At 43.5% G+C, this 26,968-nt stretch overlaps 1 protein-coding gene across 1 annotated transcript in view; it reads left to right on the top strand.

The window, feature by feature from the left end:
• Nucleotides 1-26,968, top strand: part of Slc24a3 (solute carrier family 24 member 3) — a 448,141-nt gene that overhangs the window by 284,630 nt on the left and 136,543 nt on the right. The window contains exons 3-5 of the mRNA XM_026400702.2: nt 17,109-17,183; nt 23,005-23,089; nt 23,451-23,554. Coding sequence (XP_026256487.2) covers nt 17,109-17,183; nt 23,005-23,089; nt 23,451-23,554 — 264 coding nt within the window. The remainder of the gene's footprint in view (nt 1-17,108; nt 17,184-23,004; nt 23,090-23,450; nt 23,555-26,968) is intronic.

Raw genomic sequence — 26,968 nt, 5'->3', positions numbered from 1 at the left:
TGCCATTCTGACTGGAGTGAGATGGAATCTCAGCATAGTTTTAATTTCCATTTCTCTAATCACAGTGATGTTGAACATTTTTCATACATTTGTTGACCATTTGTATTTCCTCTTCTGTGAAGTGTCTGCTCAGTTCCTATGCCCATTTATTGATTGGGTTTCTTTTTCTTTTTCTTTCTTTCTTTTTTTTGGGAGGTGTTAAATGTTTTGAGCTCTTTATATATCCTGGAGATTATTGCTCTATCTGAGGTGCAGGTAGCAAAGATTTTCTCCCATTCTGTAGGCTCTCTCTTTACTTATTTGATTGTTTCCTTTGCTGTGAAGAAGCTTTTTAGTTTGATTCTATCCCTTTTCTTGATTTTTGATTTAAGTAATGCTTTCCTTATTGGCTGATGTAAGTGGATTTAAAGTCCCTACTTGATCACTAACAACAATGGAATTTCCTACAGGATCCGTGATCTTTTCAATGAGTAGACTTTGTTTTCTTCAAAATATAGGTGACATAAATATGACTAATAGAATTGGATCAAATAATTTCTGCTTGGATGTCAACCATGTTTCTGTGGTTACGTAGATCAGAGAAAAATCTTATCATGACAAATAAATAAGATAATTTATTGAATGCAAGAGTCCAGTCTTTCTTGGAACACAAAGAAATTGGCCATGGCTCTGTCTTCTCCACTGGGGAAACTTCCCACAGATGTGAAACAGATGGACCCAGATTCAGACACCATCTGCCTCTCAGCTGTAATCAACATTGGATCCAGTTGGGTTGTACCATTGAGTTGGCCATCCCTGTTGACTGCTGGGGAATCCTAAACCTTGTGTTTGTTGGAATGTGAGGCTTAGGTTGGGTTTCTCTGGATGGGCAACTACTCTTAGGAGACAAAGGAAGAAAAGGAAATCAAGCTCTTGGTCAACCATTCCCCATGCAGCTGTACTAAGGGCCTCCCAGAAATTGTTAAAGAAATGAGCCTGCTAATCTTTTCTTGTGATTTTTCTAAAGAAAAGGTATGAATGCCTCCCTAAGACCATTTCTATCCAGTCGGTCCCACTTTTCTAACCAATTGATTAAAATAGCAATGATCCCCCAATGACAATATTATCTGGCACTTACTGAATATTCACAACAGCTATTGTGCTAACAATCTTGCATATATTATCTAGTTTCAGAATGATATGAGGAAGGTATTATTTTTTCCCATTTTACAGATGAGAACACCAAAGCCTTAGGTTTAAATACCTTGCATCACTCACCAAGATTTGGACCCTTGCTCTCTGATTTGGCTTCATAAGCAGGTATCCTTACTGCCTCCATTGGCTTATTTACAATGGAGAGGAGCAGCAGTAATCAGCTAGCAAAATTCTTCCACTCCTATTTCATAAAGTGCAGAAAAGTAGTGCAAAATCTCAAGGATACCACTGTCTTCCAATCTCTTTATAACACTTATAACCTCAAGGGATTTATTTCTCTTGTGAGTTTGTATGTTCTACCACACATGCCTTTGGATAGCTCCTGAATTCTTATTTGCAACTGTGCTTCTTGCTTTTTAAGAGCCTTGAGGGAGGTAACTAAAAGCATAATTAAATTCTAGATTGCTGCCTTACAGCCGCAACTTCTAACATTAGTGTCAGCATCTACAAACTGCAGCAAGAATTAGCCCTATTCATTAATAACAATACCTCACATTGTTCCTGAAACAACAGAGAAGATTTTTAGTAGAATAGTCCAAGAGCATCATTCTCTTGAGCCCTGGTTGCGTTTTAAGGACACGTATCAGGTGAACAGATTGTAAGGACATGCCTAGACCAGGAGTCAGTGGTACTAAGGTGCCGCAGTTCTGTACGACTCCTGAATTTCAAGCCAGCCTACATCAGCCAGAGGAGAAGGAGCCCATGTGCCTAGCCAAGCTAATTGTCTAACAAGAGAGGTTTTGAATCTCCTAGCTAAAAGTCCACAGTAATCATCTGGTAATTATTTTAATGGATTGTCACTGAAGTGTGAAGTTGGAAGTGCTGAAATAGGAAGCTTTGGTCTGGCTTAGTTAATTGTACCAGATCTTAAGCAATAGGAAAGTCAGAGCTGACATCCCATTCAAGCCTCTGAACTTTGTTCATTTATAAACACAGACCCAGATGGAACCCCTACCCATGGCCATCCAGCTTATTAGCCTTTTACCACCCTCACAAGAAGGATCAGGCTAGACATTTCTGGGAGGAAATGCAGCTCAGCACCCCTGATGCAAAATCAGATTCTCCTCCAGGAGCATGCCCTATGGAACTCGTTTGGTTCTGCTAATAGGACATAGAAAGACACACAATTAAGGAGAAGGTTGTCATGACTTCCAACTCTGTGTCCAATGCTGGATTCAGAATGCCAGCCTTCTGGGGCACTCAACCATCACTATAATAAACTAGAAAGCTGATGACACTTGGATTTCCACATGACACAAGTCTTTACACAGCTGAAGACAAATAAATTGACCCTCTTCCCCTGAAGGAAACAGCCCCTTAACATAGAAATAAGAAGCCGCTTCCCACTTTTTCTCCCACCCACCTACCTGTATCTCATGTGTTCTGTTAAATTCTCATCTCATCCCATCCAACTGAAATTGTTGAGTGAAAAACGGAAAATACTGACCAAGGTTAAATAAGATGTGTTTTGCTCTCCAAATATTAAATATGAAAACTTTGAGTTCACCCAAAATAAGTTGTCTTTAAAAAGTACCAAAGAAACTTAAAAGAGAATAACAATCCAGAAAAACGGGAGGGGTTGCAGAATATTTTTCAGCATATTGACTATGTTTGCACCAATGGAAACGAATTACTTAGCATCTTTATTTCTATATACATTTTTTTGTTAATAGAAGATTCGTTTTGTCCTCCTTCCTCCACTGAACAAGTGTTGAGTAAATATTTAAAGAGTATGGGTTTGAAGAGGCGCCAGATTACGTGCCTGCCCTGGGTGCTCATGTCTCAGGCCTATTCTGGTTTTGGTTGCTTGCCCTTGATTCGCTTACAGTTCCGCTGTTTGATGTTATCTGGCAGCTGTGGTGCCCACCAGCTCCCAAAACGGTGACTGCAGAGAGAATAACAAGAAAATGACAGGAAGACAAGAATGCAAATTTCCTGATAACTTCAACCTAGTTGGTATCTTTCAAAGGAAATGTGCAGCAGCTTAGTGCTAATCCTGGCACAAAAATTCCTAGCCTATTGTGGTTTTCCTTGGAAAGGCTTAGCTCAAATTACTAGTAAAAAACTTGGGCAAGAAACAGGTCTCTTAGACTTGAAGTGAAGAGTTCCACTATCTTGCAGTGTGCATTTTTTTTTTTTTTAAGATTTCAAATCCTCCAGAAAAGTTAACTTTTAAAATAAGGAGAATACTTCCCTTGGGTAGAATTCATTATCCTCATTTTCTCAAGTGAGCCTGAAGAAGAAGATCTCAATGCTAGAAATAAGGCCGCTAGTCAATCAGTCTTTGCACGGAATTTTAATAACTCCTAGACTATGCCACCTGGGTTTAGAGGGAAGGATGTGGGTGTCATCGAAAAGTGGGAGAGAAAGAAAGGCAAGCAAGAATCCAAGAAAACTTGAGCGGTCATGAGAAATCTATAAGCCAGTGGGTATCATAAGCAAAATGAAATTAGAATTAGAATCACAAGCTCTGACTTGGACTGGAGTCAGACACATAGGGTTGGAGTCCAGTTTCTGCCAGGTATTGGCTCTGTGACTCTGGGTGTATATTATCTCTGCATCCATCTTCTTGTTTGAAAAGGAAACGCAGCAACAGTGCCTACTTCATGATATATTCGAAAGGATCAAGTTTTAAAGTAGTTATAGGCCCACAGCTGATGTCGAACGAATATCATTTTTTGTCACCACCACCATCCTTATCTTTGTCATTATCGCATCATCAAATCATCATTGTCACCGTCACCATCATCATCCTATCATAGTCACTGTCATCACCATCATCACCACCAGCATCATCACCATCATCTTCACATCAGATCATCAGTACCACAACCATGATCGTGAGGTTCATCTGGTGGAGCCTACAGTGATTCCTACTTAAGAACAGAAAATCCAGATTTATCATCTAAGTAGTTCAGCATGGCATATAAGACCCTCCCCAAACTGAATGTCACTATGCCTCCGGCTCTGTCTCTGCTTCTTCACTCACAATCTACACTCCAACAACAGTGAATGATTCATGGTGTTCAGCATAAGCCATATTAATTTAAGACACCCTGCTTTTATTGATGCTGCTCCCTTGCTAGTTCTGTCCTGGATTCTTTGCTTGGATAATGACTGTTCATCTTCTCAGATGAAATGTAAGAATCAGCTCCTTCAGATAATCTTACCAAACTCTTCCCCTCAATAGCTCTATTCCCAGCTTTAATATCAAGTGTTCTGGTTACATATTTAGCAGACATGTTGGCACCCCATCAGATCCATATGAATCTTCCTCACCAGTTTGGGTGCCTGTACACAGCTCTTGTTTGTGCTCTGGATCACCCTGGTGACCTTTAAAAAGCTACATTGAGCTACTGAGGCCACTTCACCAAGATCCATTGAGAGTGGAAAGTTCCTAGGAATTTGCATTTTCTCAGGTGGTCTACAGCCAATGACTAATTCCTGTGCCTCAAGGAAAGACAGAGTCTCTGGTGTGATCTATATGCCAGAGTTCTGTGCAGAATTGGGCTCAGGCTGGGGTGTCACCTGGCACCATACTGTTCTTTGGGTTCTTCTGCTTTTCTGACCTGTCTTCCTTGCTACTTTACTAGTCTCCCATGGCATATGGATTCTGATCTGGGAAATCCAAAAACGTTGCTTCTGAGCAATCAGATAGTGGCTCATACCATCAGAAAACCAACTCCCTTTTCATACTAAATGTCAATGGAAATATATGGATGGGATAGATGCCGGGAAGATAGAGAATTCTCCTTCCTCAGCACCTGGAGTTCACATAGACGTTGAAGTCTTACTGCACTAGATTTGGATGAACGATGACTCTGTAGATACTGTGTACTTTTTGCTATTCTCTTCAAACCTCAGCTCTCTCACCTTCAAAGTGGAAAATTTACAGGCCCAATTTCTGCATGTGGATGATTATAAGGTAAAATGAGCAGACGCATGCCACGCACCAGGCCCAGGGCCTGGTCCATTGACAGTGGTTTAAAAATTCATTCATTCATTCATTCATTCATTCATTCATTCAAGAAAATTCCAGAAACTGTGTCAAGCTGTCTTCTAGGCCTGGGGATACAGAAGTGAACAAAACCATCGTAAACTTCTGCTCTGTATATTCCCATTGTGGACATCTTCAGATTCATGGGTACATCGTGGAGTCGCAGCTAAAATGGATTTGGGTCCCTTTTCTCACCCTTCCACTCCAGAGGCCCTCCTCTCCCCTCTGTGCCTCCCTTCTCCTTTCCCTCCTTCCTCATGCTTCCTAGTGGTCTTCTCTGCTGTACCCCTTCCCATTCTCTGCTCTTCAATGCCCTGCTCTGTACTCAGTCACTAAGGATGAATCCTCTGGCTTCCAGTACAAGCAGTGAGAAGCAGGACAGGAGCAGAGAGGTTGGGCATTTCTTCCCAACTCCCTCCTGGTTATCCAGGGTCTGGCAACAGCTGCTTCCCTTCTTCCTCTCGGATTCCAGATCTTCTGAGAAGTTCTTTCCCCACGATCGCCACCCTGGCTGTGGCAACTCCATTCCCACACCTTGCACCTTCAGATCAAACAGATCACAGCTTCCCACTCTTACAAGGACTAGGTGCCTCAACAATCTTTGTTGGCTCCCCTGACTCTGACTGTACTGCTTCAAATAATCCCTTTGTTAAATTGGGCTTATTTAAAGCCCTTCATTTCCTGCAGGCCCCATTCAAACAAACCAGCCTCCTTCTCCCACTATCCTGGATTTGACCACCTCAAGTTGTCCTACTAGGGCCCTATAGACGGGAACACTTGAGGATTCCCTCTGAGTGTGTTCCCTTGGACCACCTGATTCAGAACCTTCATGTGGTGCTAGTTAGAAATGCAGACCCCTTTACCACAGCCCAGAACCACTATTTAGATCCTCTAGCAGTGATGCTAGGGAGTTCCCATTTTTTATGGATCACTCTGGCTCTGTGTTATTCAGGGTTACATCACTGTGGCCAATGTACCCAACGAGAACAACCACGAGGAGGAAAAGTGTACTTTGGCTCATGGTTTCAGAAGTTCAGTCCATGGTCGGCCGACTCCACAGCTCTGGGTCTGAAATGAGGCAGAACAACCCAGCAGAAGGGCATGCAGAGGAAAGCTGCCCAGTTAAGGACAGACAGAAAGCAGACAGAGCTGGGTGTAAGGAGCCGTGGATAATATGAGCCCCGCCTTCTCCAGCCACACCCTACCTCCCTACAGTCACCACACATTGATCCATTCAAATCATCAATCCATCAAATGGATCAATCCATTAATTAGGTCATAATTCTGATCATTTCATCTCTAAAAATTCCTGCACTGTCTCATGCATGAGCTTTTGGGGACACCTCATATCCAAACCATAACAGGTACATATTAAAGTACACGGTGATACGGTAATATTTGCGATCACTTGTTAATTCATTTGATAGAAGATCTAGCATCTACTATCTAGCATATAACTACCTATTTTTGCAGTAGAGGTGAGTGTAGATAATAGTTCAAGGTCTCGGCAACACCACTGGTGTGATATGAAAGATCCGTGATTTCCATGGAGGACTTAATCCCAGAACTTGACAAACCTAGTATGACTTATTGCCTATATTCATTGAGGAAGGAAATGCTGAATTTGAATTAGAAGTTAGGGAGAACAATGGCTCAGTAGGGTGAATATAGCTAACAATAATGCTTTGTACATCTCAAAATAGCTGGAAGAGAGGATTTTGAATATTTAAAGAAATGATAAATGTTTACGATGATAGGTATCATCCTGAGGTGATAATTACCCACCGTGAATATGAATCAAACATTACATTGAGCCTGGGGATGCAGCTCAATATCAGAAAGCTTGCCTAACAGCACTGCATTCCATCTCCACCACTGCAAAAAACAAGCAAACAAAACACACCACATTGTACCTCATAAATATGCACAAATTTGTCAGTCAGAACTGGCAATTTGAGATATGCAAATTAACACTACAGAGATTTCATCTCACCCCAGTCAGAATGGCAAGTATCAAGAATACAGGAACGACAAATGTTGGTGAGGACGTAGGGGGAAAGGCACACTCATACATTGCTGGTGGGACTGCAAATTGGTGTAACCACTTTGGAAAGCAGTATGGAGATTCCTCAAAAAACTAGAAATGGAACCACCATTTAACCTTAGGAATGGAACCACCATTTGACTCAGTTATCCCACTTCTCAGCATATACCCAAAGGACTTAAAATCAACATACATAACACATACACCACCACTTCAATGTTTATAGCAGCTCAATTCACAGTAGCTAAGCTATAGAGCCAACATAAATGCCCTGCAACAGATGAATGGATAAAGAAAATGTGATATATATATATATATATATATATATATATATATATATATATTACACACACACACATACATATACATACATACATACACACACAATGGAATATTACTCAGCCATAAAAAAGAATAAAATTATGGCATTTTCCAGTAAATGGATGGAACTGGAGACTATCATGCTAAGTGAAATAAGCTAACCACTAAAACCCAAAGTCCAATGCCCTCTCTGATATGCAGATGCTGACTCATGACAGAGGGTAGAGAGGTAGGAGTGTAGGTTCACCATATTGGGCAGGGGGGTATGGGGAGAAAGGAGGAGGGGTGGGAAAGACAGTAGAATGAATCAGAGATGACTTTCCTTTGTTCTTATATGAATTTATGACCAGTGTAATTCCATATCATCTACAACCACAAAAATGGGAAGTTATACTACATGTATGTATGATATGTCAAAACACATTCTACTGTCATGTGTAACTAAAAAGAATAAATAAAAAAATCTGAAAAAAGAAAATGTGGTAAAGATACATAATGGAACATTTACTCAGCCATTAAAAAAACAATGGTTTCATGACATATGACATTTGCTGGTAAATGGATGGATCTGGAAACTATCATGTTAAGTGAAATAAGCCAATTTCAAAAAAACCAAAGGTGGAATGTTTTCTCTTATATGTGGATGCTAACACACAACAAAGGGAGGGAGCAGAAGTTCAGGGATTAGACAAAGGGGAATGAAGGGAAGGGACAGGGGGTGGGCATAGGAAAGACAGTGGAATGAACCTGACATGACTTTCCTATGTACATATACGAATACACCACAGTGAATCTCCACATCACGTATATCCACAGGACTGGGATCCTAACTAGAATAAGACATACTCCATGTTTGTATAAATGCGTCAAAATAAACTCTACTATCATATATCACTAAATAAAATAGAAACATCAAAAATTTTTAAAAAATTAATAATAGAAAATTAGCTAATGAGAACAAAAGTGTAATTAATCCTTATCCAAACCAACAACGTTCTGAATTCTAAGAGCTCCCTGGGAGTTGGAGCTTACGGATCCAACTTAAGAGCCCCCATCTTAAAGCAGGTCTCCACAGAAAGGGGTTGGAAGTCTGGCAGAGGTGAGAGGAGCAGATTCCCCTCAAAGAGAAGGAAGACAGTCCTCTCTCAGACGTGCCCTGTGGCCTGGTGGTCGGGAGAGCCCACTGAAGAGTGGGTCCCCTGGGTTGGAATCCTTCCTCTGCCTCTCGCTATGTCGTGAACGTCAAGTTCCTGGACTTCCCTGTGCCTCTGTCTCCATTTGGCACCCAGCATCTTCTCCTGCAGATTGTGAGAGTAAATGGAGAGAGCGTGTACCTGCCCCACAGGTGCTCCCTGCAGGCCCACGTCGGCCTCAGCCTCAGCCTCAGCCTCAGCCCAGGAGCCCAAACCTTGTTCCCAGAGCCTCCTTCAGGAGGTATCAAAGGAAAACAGCCTGAAAGACTCAATGACTTCCTTAAGGACTTAGGAGCCAATAGTTCAGGGAGTGGACAGTGTGAAAGTGTCACTTGGAGTCAGAAAAGGAGAGAAGGGGAAGAAACAAGAAAGCAAGGGGGCACCTGGATCCTCATCCTCTACTAAATCATCTCCTTGGAGAGGGAAAGTCTGCTATTCCCAAGGCTCCAAAACAATGACTCCCAATACGGAGACCTCCAAGAACACCGAACCGCTGTCCCACACCTGAGCATCGCTTTTTAATTTTTATTTTTTTTTTCCTTTTTTGCAGTGCTGAGGATAGAATAGAACCAGAGTCTCCTGAAAGCCTGGCAAACACTCTACCACTCAAACTACACCCCAGCCCACACCTAGGCACCTCGAAACTCCTTTAAAGTAAAACAATTATAGGATTTGTGCTAATGGAGCAGGTACCTTCACATATACCCCGTCCTTTAAACTTTGAGTGCTTGCAAGATCAACTTTTTCAGTTGGCAGTGGCCCCAAGACTTTCACAATGCCAACCGATAAAATGACCCCAGGGTGGGGCCTAGTAGAGAGTCCCCTAGACTTTAGGAAGACAGTCGTTTCTGGGAGTGACCCATCTTGTTTTCAAATCGTATTTCACCCACCTCCACAATCCTCCTTAACTCACTTCTTCTTATTTTAATTTTGCCTCAACCAGAAAGAGATCCGGAGACAACAATGTGAATGTATGTGGTTACTTGAGAGGTAGACAGAAATACAGGAGTAGAAAGTGAGACAGGGAAGGAAGGATGCTCATGGGAGAAGCTCTTGGACAACACTCTGGACACTTGAAGTGTAGTCCAGTTGGGAAACCCTGGGAGTCCACCTAGAGCTACCCCACCCAGAGAGAGAGGGAGCTGGGGAACTGGTACACCAGTTCCACCAGACATTGGTTGTGGGCTCCCGACACAGAGTTAGCTGCCCAACATTCACTGACTATCCTGCGAGATGAAACCAAAGTCTTCAAAGAACTTGAGGCAGATTCTGACCTTTGAAAAGTCCGTGGAACTCAATAAGACCTGAAGAACGTGGTGGTACAGAGAGGAGATGCCAATGGCAATCGGCTACATTCTTCTTGCCTGCCATTCTCTTCCCCCAGGGCTCGTTGGGACACCTTGTTCTGGGTTGTGAGGCACCACTTGTCTCTCTGCAGTCAGCGTGTTTCCAAAAGAATAAAATCCATAGTGGTAGCAGAACCCAGGAGCAGGCCTATGATCCCTTTCCCTGAGGCCTCCTTGGGCCATGAGATGCAGAGACTGTCATGGGAGAAGATGCTTTTCAAAGAGATCACTTTTATTTTTTCCAAGCCTAATCATGTGATCGCTGGAAGCTATGAAAAAAAAAAAAAAGAGGAGGAAAAGAAACATCTATTATCTGATTATTCAAACCCAGGCTCCTTGAGAGATTTAGAACCATTTCCACTCAGGCCCGAGTTCTACAGATCTTCCCTAGGAATCGTTTCCTCGGCACTACCTTCGTTGAAATGAAAGACAGAGGCAGGAGTGCAGATGATGTCGTAAAAAGAAATCATCTGTGAAAACGGCTGACTGCGGAGGCCACGTAAAACAGCAGGGTTAAAGGGCCACTCAAACACATCTGCCTTCACCATTCAGAAGCACTTATATATGGACAGTTCAGCTACTGCCTGTTCACCCCCATTAACTCACAGACCACAGTGATTTCTAGTTACCCTAGGTAACCGTAGCCAAACTTCTCTAGATTTATTAGTCCCAATCAACCTTTGAAATTGCCTGATGAGATAGTATTTATCTTTTAAAATCTCAGTTCAATAGCTACCTCTTCTGTGAAGATTTCTCCAACCATCTACACTATGCTGGCCCAGCCAGATCTTTTACGCCCCATATCGGTTAGAGAGGCACATGGCTGCAAGTACATACTAATAGTGAGTGAAATAACCCGTTCCTTTGCTCACATAATAAGAAGTATGGAAGGAGATGGTTTGAGACCTTAGTTCAGATGGAGAATGGTGTCTTTGAGTCTTGGCTACCTTTAGCATGTTAGTATGTACCCTCATTTTTGTTGTCTCTTGGTCATACAATGGCTGTTACCATTCCAGACTTCCTATCAAAATCGAAGGCAGGAAGAAAGGATGACTTTAGTGTGATTTGTGCCTTATTCTCATTGGACAAAATTGTGCCATATGGTCATGGTTAGTCCCAATGAAGGTGAAAAAAACTGAGGATGTTTTTACTCAGAACAACATTAGGGTTGTGTTTGCAAGATAAATGAGTGAATGGCTAATGAAGAGGTAACCAGCCGTTTCTGCCATGTCCTAGGGTTTTCACACTCTGAGTTAAGGGGAGCCACTTACCTCGGGTCCTCGCAACTGGACCTCAAGTCATTCCCACCAACCTGTGCCTCTGGCTTTGAGTTGACGCTCCACCCTTCATTGTGGAATTAATACACAAGTAACTCTTCAAATCCTAAGGTGTGTCTTCCTCAGAAAAGGATCATCTTTTTCTTTGATGGCCTGTGGATGGTGCATACTTTAAACACATAAACATGATTTCAACTGAAGTCCTGGCTGCCCTTGGAAGTTCAAATTTGTCATCTTGTGTCTTAGGGATTTTTCAAGTCCACTCTCTTGGGAGATACTAATGATGGCTGTTTTCACTGTAGCTCTTTTGGCTATTTTGGCTTCCCCTCTTATGTGTGTCTCAAAGGACACAATCCACATATTGTCACAGTAGTGCTGTGCAGCAGATGACCTCACAACCTCAAGGGCACACAGCAACAAACAACTGCTTGGCTCTCTTTGGGTTTTGCTGAGCTGATGAACTTGGGCTGGGCTGGGCCAGTCTCAGCTGGGTTCCTGCTGGAGGGTGAGCTACTCATCAACTGATCTCTGACAGCCTCAGCTGGGGCAACTGGAGTGACTGGTCTCTTCCACATGCCTCCTCTTCTGCAGCAGGCTAGCCTGGGCATATCCCCATGGCACTGTTGCTGTTGCAACAGTGACTGTGTGTGAGGCGCTCCGCTTCGTCCGAGTTCCCTGCCCATTTGTTTCCAAATACTTCTCACCAGAGCCTTGTAAGCTAACTGGAGAACATGACCTGATGAGTCTCACGTTGAAATCTCAATGAGATAAGATGAGTTGCTCAAAGTTTCACAGCTTGGAGGTGTCAAGTGTAGGACTTGATGTGAAATCCTCCACCTATCCTGGGCTTCCTGCAAGGCCCCAGGCTACATCTCTTTGAGCAGCTGTCTGTGCCCTGTCAATGCTATGTAACATTTCTTTGGACACCAGCTACTCCATGATGACCACTGTCCTTGGGATCTATTCATTCCGTATAAATCATTCTGTACCAGCCCATCCTGAGACAGGGTGAGTATGCATGCAAAGGACCCCGTTGCTGACCTTGAAGGGAAGGAAGGCCAGACACACAAATATCATCCATGGCTCATGCTCCAGGCTGCACATGATCAAGGTCAAAGTACAGGTTTCCACACAGAGGGTTTCGACAAGTTTCCATGGAAGAGAAGCCCCTGTGGTCCTAAACCTCAGCTAAAGTTCCAAAAGAACCACTCTCTCTCTCTCTCCCTCGACATCCTTCACTCGTCATTTCCAGAACAGGTCCCACTCGCTGACTTGTTCTGGTGGCTGCAGCCAGGCTGGGGGCTCACATTCCACAGTGAACTCCAACACATTTGTGCTGCCCAGGATATGGGGACAGCTCAAACTTTTTTGAGACTTCAAAGCTCTCTTGTATTCTGTGGTGCACCTTGTAAAAATAATAACATTAGTAAAGAACATCAGTGGCTCTAACAAACAGCGCCCCAAAATGGATGGCTGGGATTCTAAAACTGCTCCTCCCTCTGTGTGTTTGGAGAAGGCAGCTGACCAACATTTTGAAAAACAAAATGTCATGAATCAGAAATGGCCTTGTAGTCCAGGCACGGTGGCACATGCCCATCATCCCAGCTACTCAGGAGGCTGAGGAAGGAGAATCATAAGTTCAAGACCAGCTTGGGTAACTTGGATGCAAAGTAAAAGTTTTTTTAAAAGGTCCAGGGGGGCAACGTCATGGTAGAGCACTGGCCTAGCAAACATGAGGCCCTGGGTTCAATCCCTAGTATTGCAGAAAGAAAGGAAGGAAGGGAGGGAGAGAAGGAGGAAGACAGGAAGGGAGGGGAGGGAGGGGAAATGAAAGAAATGACCTCTGTAGGGAGAGACAGCTGGATAGCTGAGCTGTGAGGGGAGGCTTGAGAGAGTCCTGTGGTCAAATCTAATCACTGCCATTTGCTGGCCATGTGTCCTAGGGCAAATTGTTAAACTCTCTTGAGTCATCTGAGAAATGGGGCCCTTTCTCCCACAGAAACTGAAAGAATTAAATAAGATAGGCCTCATAAAGGACTGTATTGTATAACCTTATGTAAAGTACCTGGATCATGCCTGGAATTTCTGGCTCAACAAGCCGTGGCAAATATTATTTATTAATATCATTATCATCAATGATATTATTAGGTCCTTTGGAAATGTAGGAATGGTCAAATGAATCTGAAATTGCCTAACTCTTTTAAAAATATTTTTGCCTGTTGCACTGATAGTACCACCAATGTCCTACTTCCTGTAGGTACCCTGAATCTTGAATTCGAACCTTGTACCTTTGTTTTGTTGCTATGTTCAGTTTGCTTATGCATGCTTTTCCAGCGGGAACCTCTTTTTGAGGGGTCGTAGGTGGACATGGCAAACTTTTACAGCAAGAGGTTCTATAACCACAGTGGCAGGTGTATCCTCAATACAATAGCTGACAAGAGAGCCCCTATGCCTTGCAGGTCCCTTGGACTCCCCAGAAGTTCTTTGTTACAGAGTGTCTGATTGACAGTGGGTGTCCCCTCCTCACCTTGCCTGTGCATGGAAACCATCTTGATGCCCCTTAGCCGGCATCCTTAAAAGCACTGAAAGCCTGGCAGATCTATTCATTTCTTGTCCCGATCTGAGCATTGATATTACCCTGTGTTAGACAGAGCTTCTTGCCCTGAAACAAGATTGATACTTAATATGGGGACATATTCTTGCTGAGATGGTTTATGGACTTCTAAGCAGGGTTGGCTATTTAGTGAGTTGAATATGTCAGCGATAGACAGCTTATTTAGGTCTTGGCTAATCCACAGATGTGCAGTTCTGTATTTCAATTACTGAATTTGGATGTCCTTTCAAGGATAATGTTAAAACCTGTGTATCACTGGATCAGCCAAGTCACACAGCAAAAGAGGGTTTGAGGCCATTGTAATTCGGGAATGTATTATCTAGCTTATCCCCAAGGCTGTAAAACACAGCATTAATTATTTTTAAATTGACATCTTCAAAACACCCCACAGGCAAATAATTTTGTACAGATTGAGTATATCAATCAATAAAAAGATATTTTTAAGATTTCTCCATATGCCAAGCCTCCCAGCTCCTCAGAGATTAGAGAAGTATAAAACAGAGCTTTTACCTCTAAAATCTCCTACCACCTAGAAAAATCACACAAGAAATAAAAATTCAGCATGGAAAAATTAAAAAGTATAGACAGTGATTGTAAAATGTAGACAGATTCACACTAAGTGAGGGTCTGGCTGTTATTTTGATTGATGGCCTTACAAACTTGTACGCAAATATACTTGCGTGTATGTGTGTGTGTATGTGTACTTTGACAATTTGAAAAAGAGATTTTGCATAATGTTTTATAAAATTTTCTGTTTAGCAGTGTATTGTGAATGCATGTCCTTATCTCTTAATGTGGATTTACATAATCCCTTTTAATAGTATTTCATTGGATAAGGAATAATAGTTTATATAACCCATCTCATTATGGTAAATTTCATTAGGTTTTGATAATTTATTATAGCCAGTTGTTTTGGAACAAATATGTCTTTTTGCATTTGTCTGATAGTTCCACAGAATCAAATGTTAAGGCTTATTTTAAAATCCGATGGAAAAGACCAAAATACACACTTGTGCAAAGAAAATAAGCTTATCCAAAGGAGGTCCAGCGGACTAGATTAGAGTATGACTGAGAGTCAAAAGGTTGCCATCATTTCACACAGGTTGCTACAGAACGTTTCATGAAAGACAATTTTGAGTGACAGAAACTCAAGACAACTTAAGTATAAAAGGCATATTACTGGCTCATGAAATGAGAAAGTCCACTTTGGTTTCAGACTGAGTGTGTAGTGTACCTCTTGATTTGGTTTCTTACTGTGTGAGCTACTTTCTCAGATAACCTCTCTCTACATTTCAACTGGGTCTAGTAGTTTCAGATCCAAAGGGTGTTTGTATCTCATGAGAGGAAAGACCTTCTCCCCCAACTTCTCTAATAATCCCTTTGTGGCCCTTTAAGCAGACCTCCTACACACCCCCACTGTGAGACAGGGAATGGGGTGTTCTGATGGCTAGCTGTGGTCACATCCTATGCCCTGTGGTAAGGGTGGTCAGTAATGAAAGACACATCACTACTGAGGATTCTAGAACTTGAGCCACATCCATTAAATGCTTTGAGCTGCAAGTAAGAGGAAAACTGCAAACTGACCTCAGTGATGATTATGGTATTTATGAAGTCCTGAGGCATGGAAGGCTCCACACCATGTGATCAATGACTCAGGATGTCCTTAAGGGCTTAAGTGATTTCTGAGTCAGGATCTACCACATTCCAAGTCATTCAGTATGGCTACCAATGACAATTAGGGCCCCAGATTCTTGTCCATAGCCCGCAGTACTATAAAGTACAACATAGACTTTCCTGTCATTGGATGGGGCCTGCTTAGGTCATGTGACCACCTCTGAAACAACAATCGTCATCATTATACAGCAATTAGGAAACCATTTTCTACCCTTGGATAAAAGGATGGAGTCACCTTCCACATAGAGCCTTGTGAAAATTTGATTAAAACGGGATTCCCCTCAGGAAAGAGTGGGAGATGGATGCTGGGTGGTCAACCAATACTGGAATCCAAATAATATTTCCTTAATTAGTGAGTAAACACGGGGTTGGACAAGGTGGAGAAGCAATTTCTTGCCCAAAGGTAAAATTCTTCCTTCTTGGTCATAGATGACCAAGATTTGTGAAGGCTGTTCTTCCATTGGAAGTGTCTATCTATTTATGTCTTCATTCCACCTATATTTATTGAGCACCTGCTATTAGTCAGACCTGTGCTGACTTCTGGATATATATCAATAATTGGGTTTTAGTTAGCCTTGCATTCTGTGACCAAAAGTCATGAAGAGAACAACTTAGAGGAGGATAAGTTTATTTTTGCTCACGGTTTCAGAGGTTCAGTCCAGAGTCAGTTGACTCGATAGCTCTGGGCCCAAAGGGAGGCAAAACATCATGGTGGAAGGGCATGGCAAAGAAAGCAGCTCAGAACATGGCAATAAGGAGCTGTGCTCACCAGGGACAAAATGAAAATCCCAAAGTCACACCCCCAATGACCCACCTCCTCCACCTACACCCCACCTGTCCAGTTTCCACTCAATTAATCCATATCAGTGGATTAATCCACTTATTAGGTTATATCTCTCACAATTTAAACATTTTACCCTCGAACAGTCCTCATTGTCTCATACATGAGTTTTTAGGGGGCACCTCATATTCAAACCATAACAATAGAATAAAGTTCATTCTTCCTGTTCTTTTGGACAGAAAAACCGGCAACTGAAAAATTAATGTATGATATATCAAAAAGAAAAGAAGGCAAGGTAATGGGGTAAAGAGAAATGGTAGGAGGAGAGTTAGGTTGATATTTGAACAGGGACTTGAAGGACATCATGGAATGAGTCAATAGGGTTTTATAGGGGAAGAGGGTTCTGGGCAGAGGAGAACAGCAGGTGCAAAGGCCCTGCAGTGGGCATCCATTGCAAGCTTGGAGAATGAGGACATAGACAGGAAGAGAGTGGCAGCAGTGAGGTCAGAGAAGCTGGGCCAAGTCGCACAGGTTCTTGTGGGCATGGTAAAGACTTACTCTGAGTTAAGATCATGATAACAGAGAACATGATTGAAGCAGAAGGTAGCCGGACCCTCACCACTGGCTCTGCCTGACTGTAATGTGAACTCTTTCTCTTCTCTTCCAGGCCATGTACATGTTCTACGCACTGGCCATTGTGTGTGATGACTTCTTCGTCCCCTCCTTGGAAAAGATCTGTGAGGTACATGCTTTGCATTCTCACTGTGTCTGACTGAGACCTGGAAAGGGCTCTGTGTCTGAGTATGTCCCCGCCTCCTTGCCCACTGGGAGTCTTAGATGCCAGGCCTCCACTTGTTTGAGAAAGAACAGTAATAGCACAAAATCTTTTTTTAAATATTTTTTAGTTGTAGTTGAACACAATATCTTTATTTTATTTATTTATTTGTATGTGGTGCTGAGGATCGAACCCAGCACCTTGCACATGCTAGGCAAGTGCTCTTCCACTGAGCCACAGCCCCAGCCCCTAGCACAAAACCTTCATCGATCCACTGAGGGCTTCATGACACCAGTAGAAGGCTGGACTTTAACCCACATGGCCAGCTTTCCTGCTCCATTTGGCCATAACAGATACAGTTGTCTCTTGGTGTCCATGGGGGTGGATCCCAGGACTCCCTGAGGATACCATGATCAGTGGAGGCTCAAGTCCCTTGTGTAAAATGGTACAGTATTTACAATGCATATTTACATTCTCATATACTTTAAATCATCCCTAGATTAGTTAAAATACCAATAAATCACAAATGCTATGTAGACAAGTGTTATACTGTGTTATTTAGGGAATAACTAGAAGACAAAAATCTGTACATGTACAGTACAGACACAGTTTCTTTCAAGCATTTTTGATCTATCATTGGTAGAGTTCATAAATTCAGAACCCTGGGATCTGGAGGGTCAGCTATACTTGTGTTCTGACCTGCCCCCATTTTCTTTTCCTCATTTAAATCCTGCTTTTCCTTTCTATCCCCTCCCCCACCTTCCTTTCCCTCATTTCCTTCTGCTGCTTTGGTGGACCTGCATGGGGTCCTTGCAGGGTGAGAACCTGCCCTGTCAATCACCCTCTCTTACATATGTACAGAGATGCTCTGAGCATTGGCCTGAAAGGCACTGAGATGAAAGAATTGGGCACAGAGCTCAGGGAAATATCTCTGATAGAAATCATCACAGTGAACACCAGGCTGAATAGCAAGTCAAATGCCTTTCATCAAAAAAATATTCAGCCTATCTAGAACTCTCTCATTCTCTTGCCTCTTTCATCCCATTTTCTGTTCTGAAGTACAGTTTTCCTTTATCTGAAAGCTTTGCATTTTATTTATTTATTTTACTTGTTTCAGATTCAGAATCTCAGTTTTCAGAAAGGCTCCCGCCCAGACACTGCCCATCCGGAACTCCAGTTTCTTTATGCCACTCGTCCTCAAGGCTTGGGGCCCCCTTCCTTTTCTTCCTCCTCCCCACAGCATCTGATTCAGTAGGCCTTGGGGGATGAGGGAGAAGAGGGCCAGGATTTGTATTTTTACTAAGTTCTCAGGTAATGCCAAGGCTGCTGGTCTGGAAAATACACTTAGAAAACCATTAACTTAAACAGCTTCTTCAACACCCTGGAAGTTTGTGAGTTCTTTGTGTGCATAAATAAGCAAATAATTATTCCACAGTAACCCTGCAGAGGTTGCAGAAGTGGGTTTCCTCTGTGAAGTGGCAGTAGGATAAGGAAAGTGAAGTGGTGTCTGAGATGTAGGGTGCACAGGTATGGAAGTCCTTGGTACAGTGATTCAGCCCAGGGACAGGGTCACTTGACTGAAGTACAGTTGTCCCTCAGTATCCATGGGAGTTTAGTTCTAGGATCTCCACAGATACCAAAATCCTTGGATGCTCAAATCCTTAATATAAAATGGCATAATATTTGCATACAACCTACACACATCCTCCCATGTACTTTAAGTCAACCCTAGATGACTTAAATACCCAATATAACATAGATGCTACATAAATAGTTGTCATAACTTTATTTTTTGGGGAATAATGACTAGGGGGAAAGTCTGCATGTGTTTAGTATAATTGCAATATTAATGCCATATTTTTCCTGAATATTTTCCATCTGAGGTTGGTTGAATCTGTGGATGTGGAACCCAAGACTCTTTGAGAGTTGACTCTCCCAATGTTTAGGGTTTATTTTTTATGCAAAGAAAAAATCACTCTGTCTCGTTCCCATGCAACTTTCTTACTGTTAATAGCAAAGCTGTTATGATCTGTAAGTATATATGCAGTTGTCATCATGGATTCGACTTAATTGAAGAAATCCATAGAACTTGCCAGCAAGAATGCACATGCCCTTATAGGGAGAAGCAATCAAAGAGCTGTCAAATGGCAGAAAAAGAGGACAGGGGTGAGTTTTTTAAGGAAAAGGTTAAGATGGGAAGAAAAGAAAGAAAATGTTTAATGAGGGGAAATTATTATTTCTCTTCAATCCTTGATGGGCTGGAAACTGGCTCAATTACTAAGTGAGTATGGTGTGAATGTGCTCATTGTCTCTTTAATCATTCCTCAAACTCTACCAGGTGAGTTAGGAACAAAGAAGTCAGAGCTCAGGGACATTGAGTATCTTTCCCCAGGACTCACAGCTAGCTAGGGGTAGAGTCATGATCTGAACCCAAGGTGGCTTGAGCTCCTTGGAGCCTTCATGCTTGTTGCCACTCAACTGCAGAGATAAGCTTGTATCAGGCCATGGTTTGGTCAATATTGGCTCCAACTCCAGGGCCCATAGGCACCCAGGAGGGATGGTCACAGAAAAGGGACCCCTTTCCCAAGCTCTCCCTGCTCCCACTGCCTAAGTCTATTATAACAAGATCAATATAACAAGAGAGGGTACATGTCTCCCTGAGAGAGAGTGTGGCTCTGTGGACTTTAGACAACCTTACTTGTTCAACAAACATCATGTCTGTGAATGGTGGTGGGTTAGGGACAGAGTTACAGCTTTTCAGAGATCCCATGTTTACATCTTCTCAGAGAACTGTGATCAGTTCTCTCTGGAGCTAAATTTTCTTGCCAGATTAGGAACCACAGTGCTGGTCCATGCACAGTGGCCTAGAGGGCTTTCTGGGCCAGGCCTCTGTGTATTACCTTGGCTCTCCCTCTTCTGCCTTGAGGAATGTGGTAGTGTGTAGTCAGTAGTTGCCCATAGACTAAAACTGAGGGTGGGGAGAGAAACTCAAAAAGATGTTGTTTGCAGCTTTTGTGAATATGACTTATGCAAGAAATTCATATTATTCAGTAAATCACAGCTGAGGGGTAGATTCTAAATCTCCAGGAGGTTGAGGGAGACAAGGAATAGGAAAGAAAAGAAGGATACGCATGATGATCTCACAAGCAAGTGGTGGGTCAGGCCTTGGCGTCTGCAAAGTTCCTGCTTCATGTCACCCTTATCACCTGCCTTTCCCCTGTGTGGATTAGCAGTCCTTAGATTTTGGACATCCAGGAGGTTCATCATGGGACACATGAAGGTGTCCAGAGTGTTGAGTGATCCAATGTCCATGGAGGGTAGAGACTCAGCTGCACTGAGGAGGTAAAGAAGGAAAAGAGGTGTTTCAAAGACAACTAAAGTGAGCAAAAGTCCAGTGAGGTGAAGGACCCCAGCAATGGCATCCTTGGGTCAAGCAGAGGCTTATGGAGAGAAGATAATGTTGAATGAGGAGGGTGAGAAGGCTCTCAGGGCCAGGTTGAGGTTTCTAGGGACCATCTGATCCTTGAGTGATGCCCTTGGGTCATGGGGCATGGTCCATCCCATGTATTACAAACACTGAACTGGGCTCTGCCCAGGCCAAGCTCTATGCCTAAGGCTTCGGAGGTAACTGATGAGTTCCAGCATGGGCCTTGCCATCCCAGAGCTTACAGGACACAGACAGGCTCCAGGATGATAAAGTCAGCCCAGTGTGTCTTCAGGTTTCATATCCAAGTATTCAAATTCAGATCAAAAATATTCAAGAAAAATATTGCATCTGTGCTGAACATGTACAGACACTTTTTCTTGTCATTATTCCCTAAATAATACAGTATAACAATTATTTACATAACATTTACATTGTTTTGGGAATTCTAAGTAACCCAGAGATGATTTACCGTAGGCTGGAGAATGTGTGTAGGCTATATGCAAATGCTGCACTGATTTATATAAGGAACTTGGCAGCTAAGAATTTTAGTGTCCACAGGGGTTCCTAAAGCCAATCTTCCTGGATACACAGAGGGTTGGGTGAAGTTGTGGATAATTGGACAGTGCAGAGAGAAAAGGGAGAGAGATGGATTCTGCCTGGAACACCAGGAAGAGCTTACGCTTGGAGGGCAGGTCTCGTTGGCAAAGCATTTTAAGAAAAAAAATATGGTCAGAGAGAGTCTGAGCCACTGAACCAAGAGAGGGAGAACAGGGGCTTGAATCAGGTCAGAGGGAGCCTGTATTTCAGGCTCGGGTGTTAGAAATTATTCCATGCTCACGGGAGCCGGGGAAGACTTTCCATGACTTGGTTGTGGTATTTGGAAGTTCAGAGGCAAGAAGACCCCTTGTGTGGTAATTCTAAGAGTCCAGTGAGATGTTGCCAGTACTAGAGTGAATTAGGGAAGAGAGAGTGAGAAATAGAAGAGCATGTGGAAGAAGAAACAAACAATGGACTGAAGGAAGGCAAGAGAGTAATAGGCTATGAACCCAAGCTTGGAAGGCTACAGCTAATGCCATCATGGAGTCTCCCTGGAAAGAACCACAGCACTGCAAGGCTTGTAGCTCATGGTGAGTCTGGGCAAGGCAAGCCACCCAGGGAGCCCAGGCTCTGAGTCAGGCTGCCTTCCTTAGTCTCCTGCCTCATTGCAACTGGAGTATTCAGGTATCCCTCCAGGCACAGCTTTCAGTGCTGAGGTTCCATGTTGGAGTCTCCTCAATACTCTGTGTTTAGCTACTGAGTCCAGAGCGAAGGGACCTAGGGACCTAGGATGCCAGATAAAATTGTTTAACCAGGACTCCTGCTTCAGTCCGTTGCGGATCCAGCAAGCAGTGGATCCACAACCTCCATCAAGGCCATGCTGCCCCTCTATGGCTGAGCAAGGAAATGCAGCCACTGGTGTATCTGGGAATGGCATTCCAGACTGGCATGTCTTTGCTGGAACTCCAGGACAGAACTGGCTACATTCTGCCAGCCAGTAGCTTACTTTCTGGATCATGAGAGAAGGCAGAAAAGCTAAACATGCTCTAATGTGTATTTGTCTTGTCTTCTTGCAAATCACCTTTTGGTTTAACAGGCAGGGTGACCTGGAGAGTGTTGTATAGACCTCAGCAGAGCAGATACCTCATCACCTTTCCCCATCTCAAGCCCCCACTCTTGCTCTAACACCCAGGGTTTGAGGACCCCATCAAGGTTGGGGAGAGAGTTGCAGGAAGGTGACCTACACACACACACACACACACACACACACACACACACACACACACCAGCAGCCTCCTTTAAGCCTCAGAATGAAAGCTCACAAACTGGTGGCCATGAACCTTATTTTTCCCAAGATCATCAAAGCATTGCAAAAAAAAAAAAAATCAGGATATTTTGCATATAAATCTGGATTATTGGCCTCTATTTTAAAATCAAAATATCTGGCAACACTGAGGGAACTGGCAATGCTGCTGTCAGGTTGGAGGTGAATGCCCCTCAATGCCTTGAGCCCGTCATCCACTGTGACCCCACGCCACCCACTCCACGCCTTCCTGTCATCGGCATGGCCCCTGGGGCACTTGGATTTGGGAGCCCTCCTGTGAGGAGGATGCTAAGAGGAGTTTGGGTCCACCAAGGGGTCCAGCAGGAGTGATCCAGCTCTGGGAGGATGGGAAGGAGGCTGAGCAGGACTGAACTCAGCCCCCAGGTTTCACTGAGACCCTAGTCCTGGCCTTCTCGGGACCTGGGACCTCAGAGTCACCGTCACCTCTGTTCTCAGGTAGAATCCAAACTCACCTGTGCTTTGTCTTTGCTCCTCTGTAGCGCCTGCACCTCAGCGAAGATGTGGCAGGGGCCACATTTATGGCAGCAGGCAGCTCGGCCCCAGAGCTGTTCACGTCAGTCATAGGTAGGTGATTTCAGCTCTTTCCTATCTGAGACAAAAAGGGAGAGGGGGCACTGGGGACAAATGACCTAGGCCAGGGTTTTCTTTCCAGTAAAAGGAAAGAAGAGTCCAGGGCCCCGAGCCGAATATCAACGTCCCAGCTATTTTATTTAAATGATGCTTTGGCCATGCATGAATGTGTCCCTGACCCTAGACCGATGCTCCCGTGGGATAGTCTCCACTCTGTAGATTAGGAAGCTCCCTCCGACCCTTGGCTGTTTCCTACAGATCCTGAGAACAGTCTAGCAGTTATGAAAGCCCCCAGGTCCACCTTGGAATTCAACTGGGCCACCCCAAGCAGGCTGACATGGGATCTGTATTTCAGGGGTCTTCATCACCAAGGGTGACGTAGGAGTTGGCACCATCGTGGGCTCAGCCGTGTTCAATATCCTGTGCATCATTGGCGTCTGTGGGCTCTTCGCAGGGCAGGTAAGACGGACAGCTCCTCATGATGAAGGAACAAAGCATCTGGAGAAGAGGAGGCAAAGTTGAGGCACAAGATGGTCCTTTTGGGCTCCCAACTCACAATGAGGCCCAGCAGCAGACTTGGCCAGTGGTGATTGAGGGGCCTCACACCTTAGGAGGCTGAACCTGTGGGAACTAGACACTGTCAAGCCATCCTTATTGAAATGTCTCCAGCAGAATGGGATTCAGAATCCCCGAGTCCACATAAATAATTAACCAGACTGAAAGACGCAAGTCACAAATCTGAATGTGTCCCACTCATTTTGATGGGTTACTGATCTGAGCTAGAATGACTTCAAACAATTTTAGATCTGGTTTTGCTTGAGAGAAAATAAAATAAATGGGAGAGACAGAGGGCTGGAATATCATCGACCAAAAAACAGTTTAGGACCCAGCTTTTCTTTTTATAGGGACAGAGAGGAGCATTTTATTTCCATGTCTGCTTTAGCTAGATTTTGAGGTTCTGAGGAGCTTCACAGACCTCCCTTTTAGCTAAGGAGATTATCCCACTACTAGGGAATCATAAGGATCTGTTTCCTTTATGTACACTGGTTCCGTTTGGGGAATTTCTTAGAAGTTAACCAAAATGTGAGGCTCCTGAGTGGCGATGGGCACAGTGTGTTGGAGCAGTACCAAAGGTGTGCAGATTTTGTGACTCCACAGGGACTTTGTTCAGAAGAACTATAATCCTGAACTCCCTGCCCAAACACCCAAGGCTCAGTGTCTTCTAGGAAAAAAAAAAAAAAAGAAAGCAACTTCAAGAATTCCATTGAGGAGGCTCCACTTATAAAATTGAGAAACTTGTTAATCCTAAGAGGCTAAGGAATGCACCTTCCAACCTTTCAATATACTCTTTACCAGGCTGTTCCATTTTTCAGCAGCCAGCTGGGGCACCCCAGGCTGCCCATCTCTAACGCTGACTCCGGTGTCTCCACCTCGTGTATACTGCAGCACACCGTTGCTCTTTTATATGGCCCACTTTTACCACCACCATCTTTACATGGATGGATCTGTCCCGGATGCCTGGTGTATAGTCACTCCTGAGTGATGGGCAAATGGGACCCTTTGATCTCATCAGGAATTAGCTCCAGGGCCCCCAAGTGGACAAATTCCTTCTAACAAGGGACTCCTGGACAGCTGTTCCTGTTCTTGATCATTGAGCTCTGCTCAACTCACCAGACAGTGTTTTCTGTTTTCTCATCCTTTTGCTCAAAAATCTGTTGTCTTAGATTTTTCTGGACCCATCTTACAGTGTTTTTAAATTCTCATACCTATGTGGTTAACACCAAAAAAAAAAAAAAAACAATGAGTCTCCATCATTGCCTTCAGTGCCAGTCACTCTCCCCTGACTGTCCTCTGCTTGGAGACCTCATTGCCTTGCAGAGATGAATAGTCACACCAGTAGAGTCTGTTGCTGTTAGCACTCTCTTAATTAGCAATGTCACCATTAGCAGTATGATTATTAGCCTGGCCGTTATTGGTGTTGTTCGTTAGTCATTTGTACCTGGAGCTTAATTCAAAAGCAAGCCCAAAGGGGGAGAGATAATGTAAAGAAATGAGACAAATGACGGGGCGGTGTCTAGTCAGTGTCACTAATCACTTATGAAATGGCTTGAATTCACGTGGGTGCATAATTCTTCAGCAACTCAGTTCATCACCAGCTTGGTTGGAACACCTGCGTCAAAGGCATGTGGCTGCCTGCATGTCAGCAAACGCTGGGATCTGTCACTCTATCCCTCCAGAGGTCTTTGCCAGTTTATTCATAACCCCACACACTTGTGAGGAGAAGTAACCAGAATCATTGTTCAAAGCAGCCCACACCATGATTCTGGGTGCCAGCCCTTTCTTCTGAATTTCCTCATCCTGTGCCCACTTGGAGATTTTCAAAGCCATCCAGTTCTCTCTTTTAGGGTTTTGTGAAATCCCTAAACACTTTTTAGAGGAAGCGAAATGATCTTTTGGAAGTACCATGGCCTGGGGTGATCAGACTGGCCTGGGAGTTCCTGACTCTGTCATTTACTCACTATGAGACCTTGAAGAAGTGACTTCAGCTCTATCTGCCTCCATTTTCTTACCTATAGAGTGGGTATAAATTCATCTTCTTCCCAACATTGCCATAAGGTTGAAATCTAGCAAGTTCAATATTAATAGCACCTGGCCCACACAGTAAGCCAACACAAGTTGGGTACCATTTTCAATAGCCAGAATACCAATAAAGGTGGTCCTGGCTGCCAAATTCCACAGTAGGTCACTGTGATGATTGAACCACCTGTTGGTGGAATTCTCTAACAGGCCTCCAGGGTTTCCCAAGGATGTGTGGTAAGAAGGAAAGGGAAGGTCAAGGAGAAGGTCTTCTAAATGCAAATGAAGAGATGTTGGTAGAAGGAGAATCTCAAAGGACCGGTGCTTCCTTCTGTGCTGTCTGATCAGTGGATGGAACCGAAAAAATTAGTAAGCAATGAAAGTTGCCCACCTCCCCACATTGAGGAACCCTCCCAGGCAATAAAACTGGTGCAGCGGAATATTACAGCAAAGGACGGAAACTGGGAATTGAAGTGATTAATAAATCCAATCATGGGTCTCACTTAGCATTATTATTTATGTTGATCTGCACTTTCATTTGGTTGGGAGAATTACCAGTGAGCGCCCGTGGGCCTCTCTTTAAGCATTTCGGCATAAAGGGCAGTACAGGACGAAGTCTGTTACCCATCTGAAATTAAAGTAATTAAGCTGTAAGGTTTGAGCTCCTGTCTCAATTAGGGTTTTGATGAATTCGGTGTAATTAAATGTCTGCTGTATTTGCAGTTTGCAAACATACCCAATGCTTCAGTGTTCGCCTAAGGTGCTTTGGGGAGTTTTATGGGACAGGAAGGAAATTGCTTCTTAGAAAGTGGCTTAGAGAGTGGTTCTTGGCATCCTCACAAGGCATTTTGCAGGACTGTGGTCCTACCAGTTTTCTTTATATAAAAACAAAAAATAATAAGGACAAAGAGAAAACACAAAGCTCTGGATGCAACCTACTAATGTATTTTGCATATTGCATTGAAAGGGCTTCATGCCAATTTTGTAAAACAATGTGCTTATGAATTTAAATCCACCATTCCGAGCATGTTAAGCTTTAAATACATAACCACAAACAGAGAGTAAACAGTTTAACTACATCCCAGATTAGGACTTTCATATTCCAGTTATTATAGGTCGGCAGATGGCTCCAGTTTATTATAAAGAGCTCCCACATCAGCTCCTGGCATCCCCCTAATGTGCCTGATGTTCTTTGGCGAGGTCCATCTAATCTTGGTGAGGCTTGTTTTTCTTCAAATAACACCCTATCTCTGCTGGATCATTTACACAAAACTTAGACGCACCCAAAGGTTTCCT

This window comes from Urocitellus parryii, chromosome 6 (genome assembly GCF_045843805.1).
Source record: "Urocitellus parryii isolate mUroPar1 chromosome 6, mUroPar1.hap1, whole genome shotgun sequence".
Taxonomy (NCBI): Eukaryota; Metazoa; Chordata; class Mammalia; order Rodentia; family Sciuridae; genus Urocitellus; species Urocitellus parryii.
Note: the sequence above shows the minus strand (reverse complement) of the source record. Positions and strands in the feature narration are given on the sequence as shown.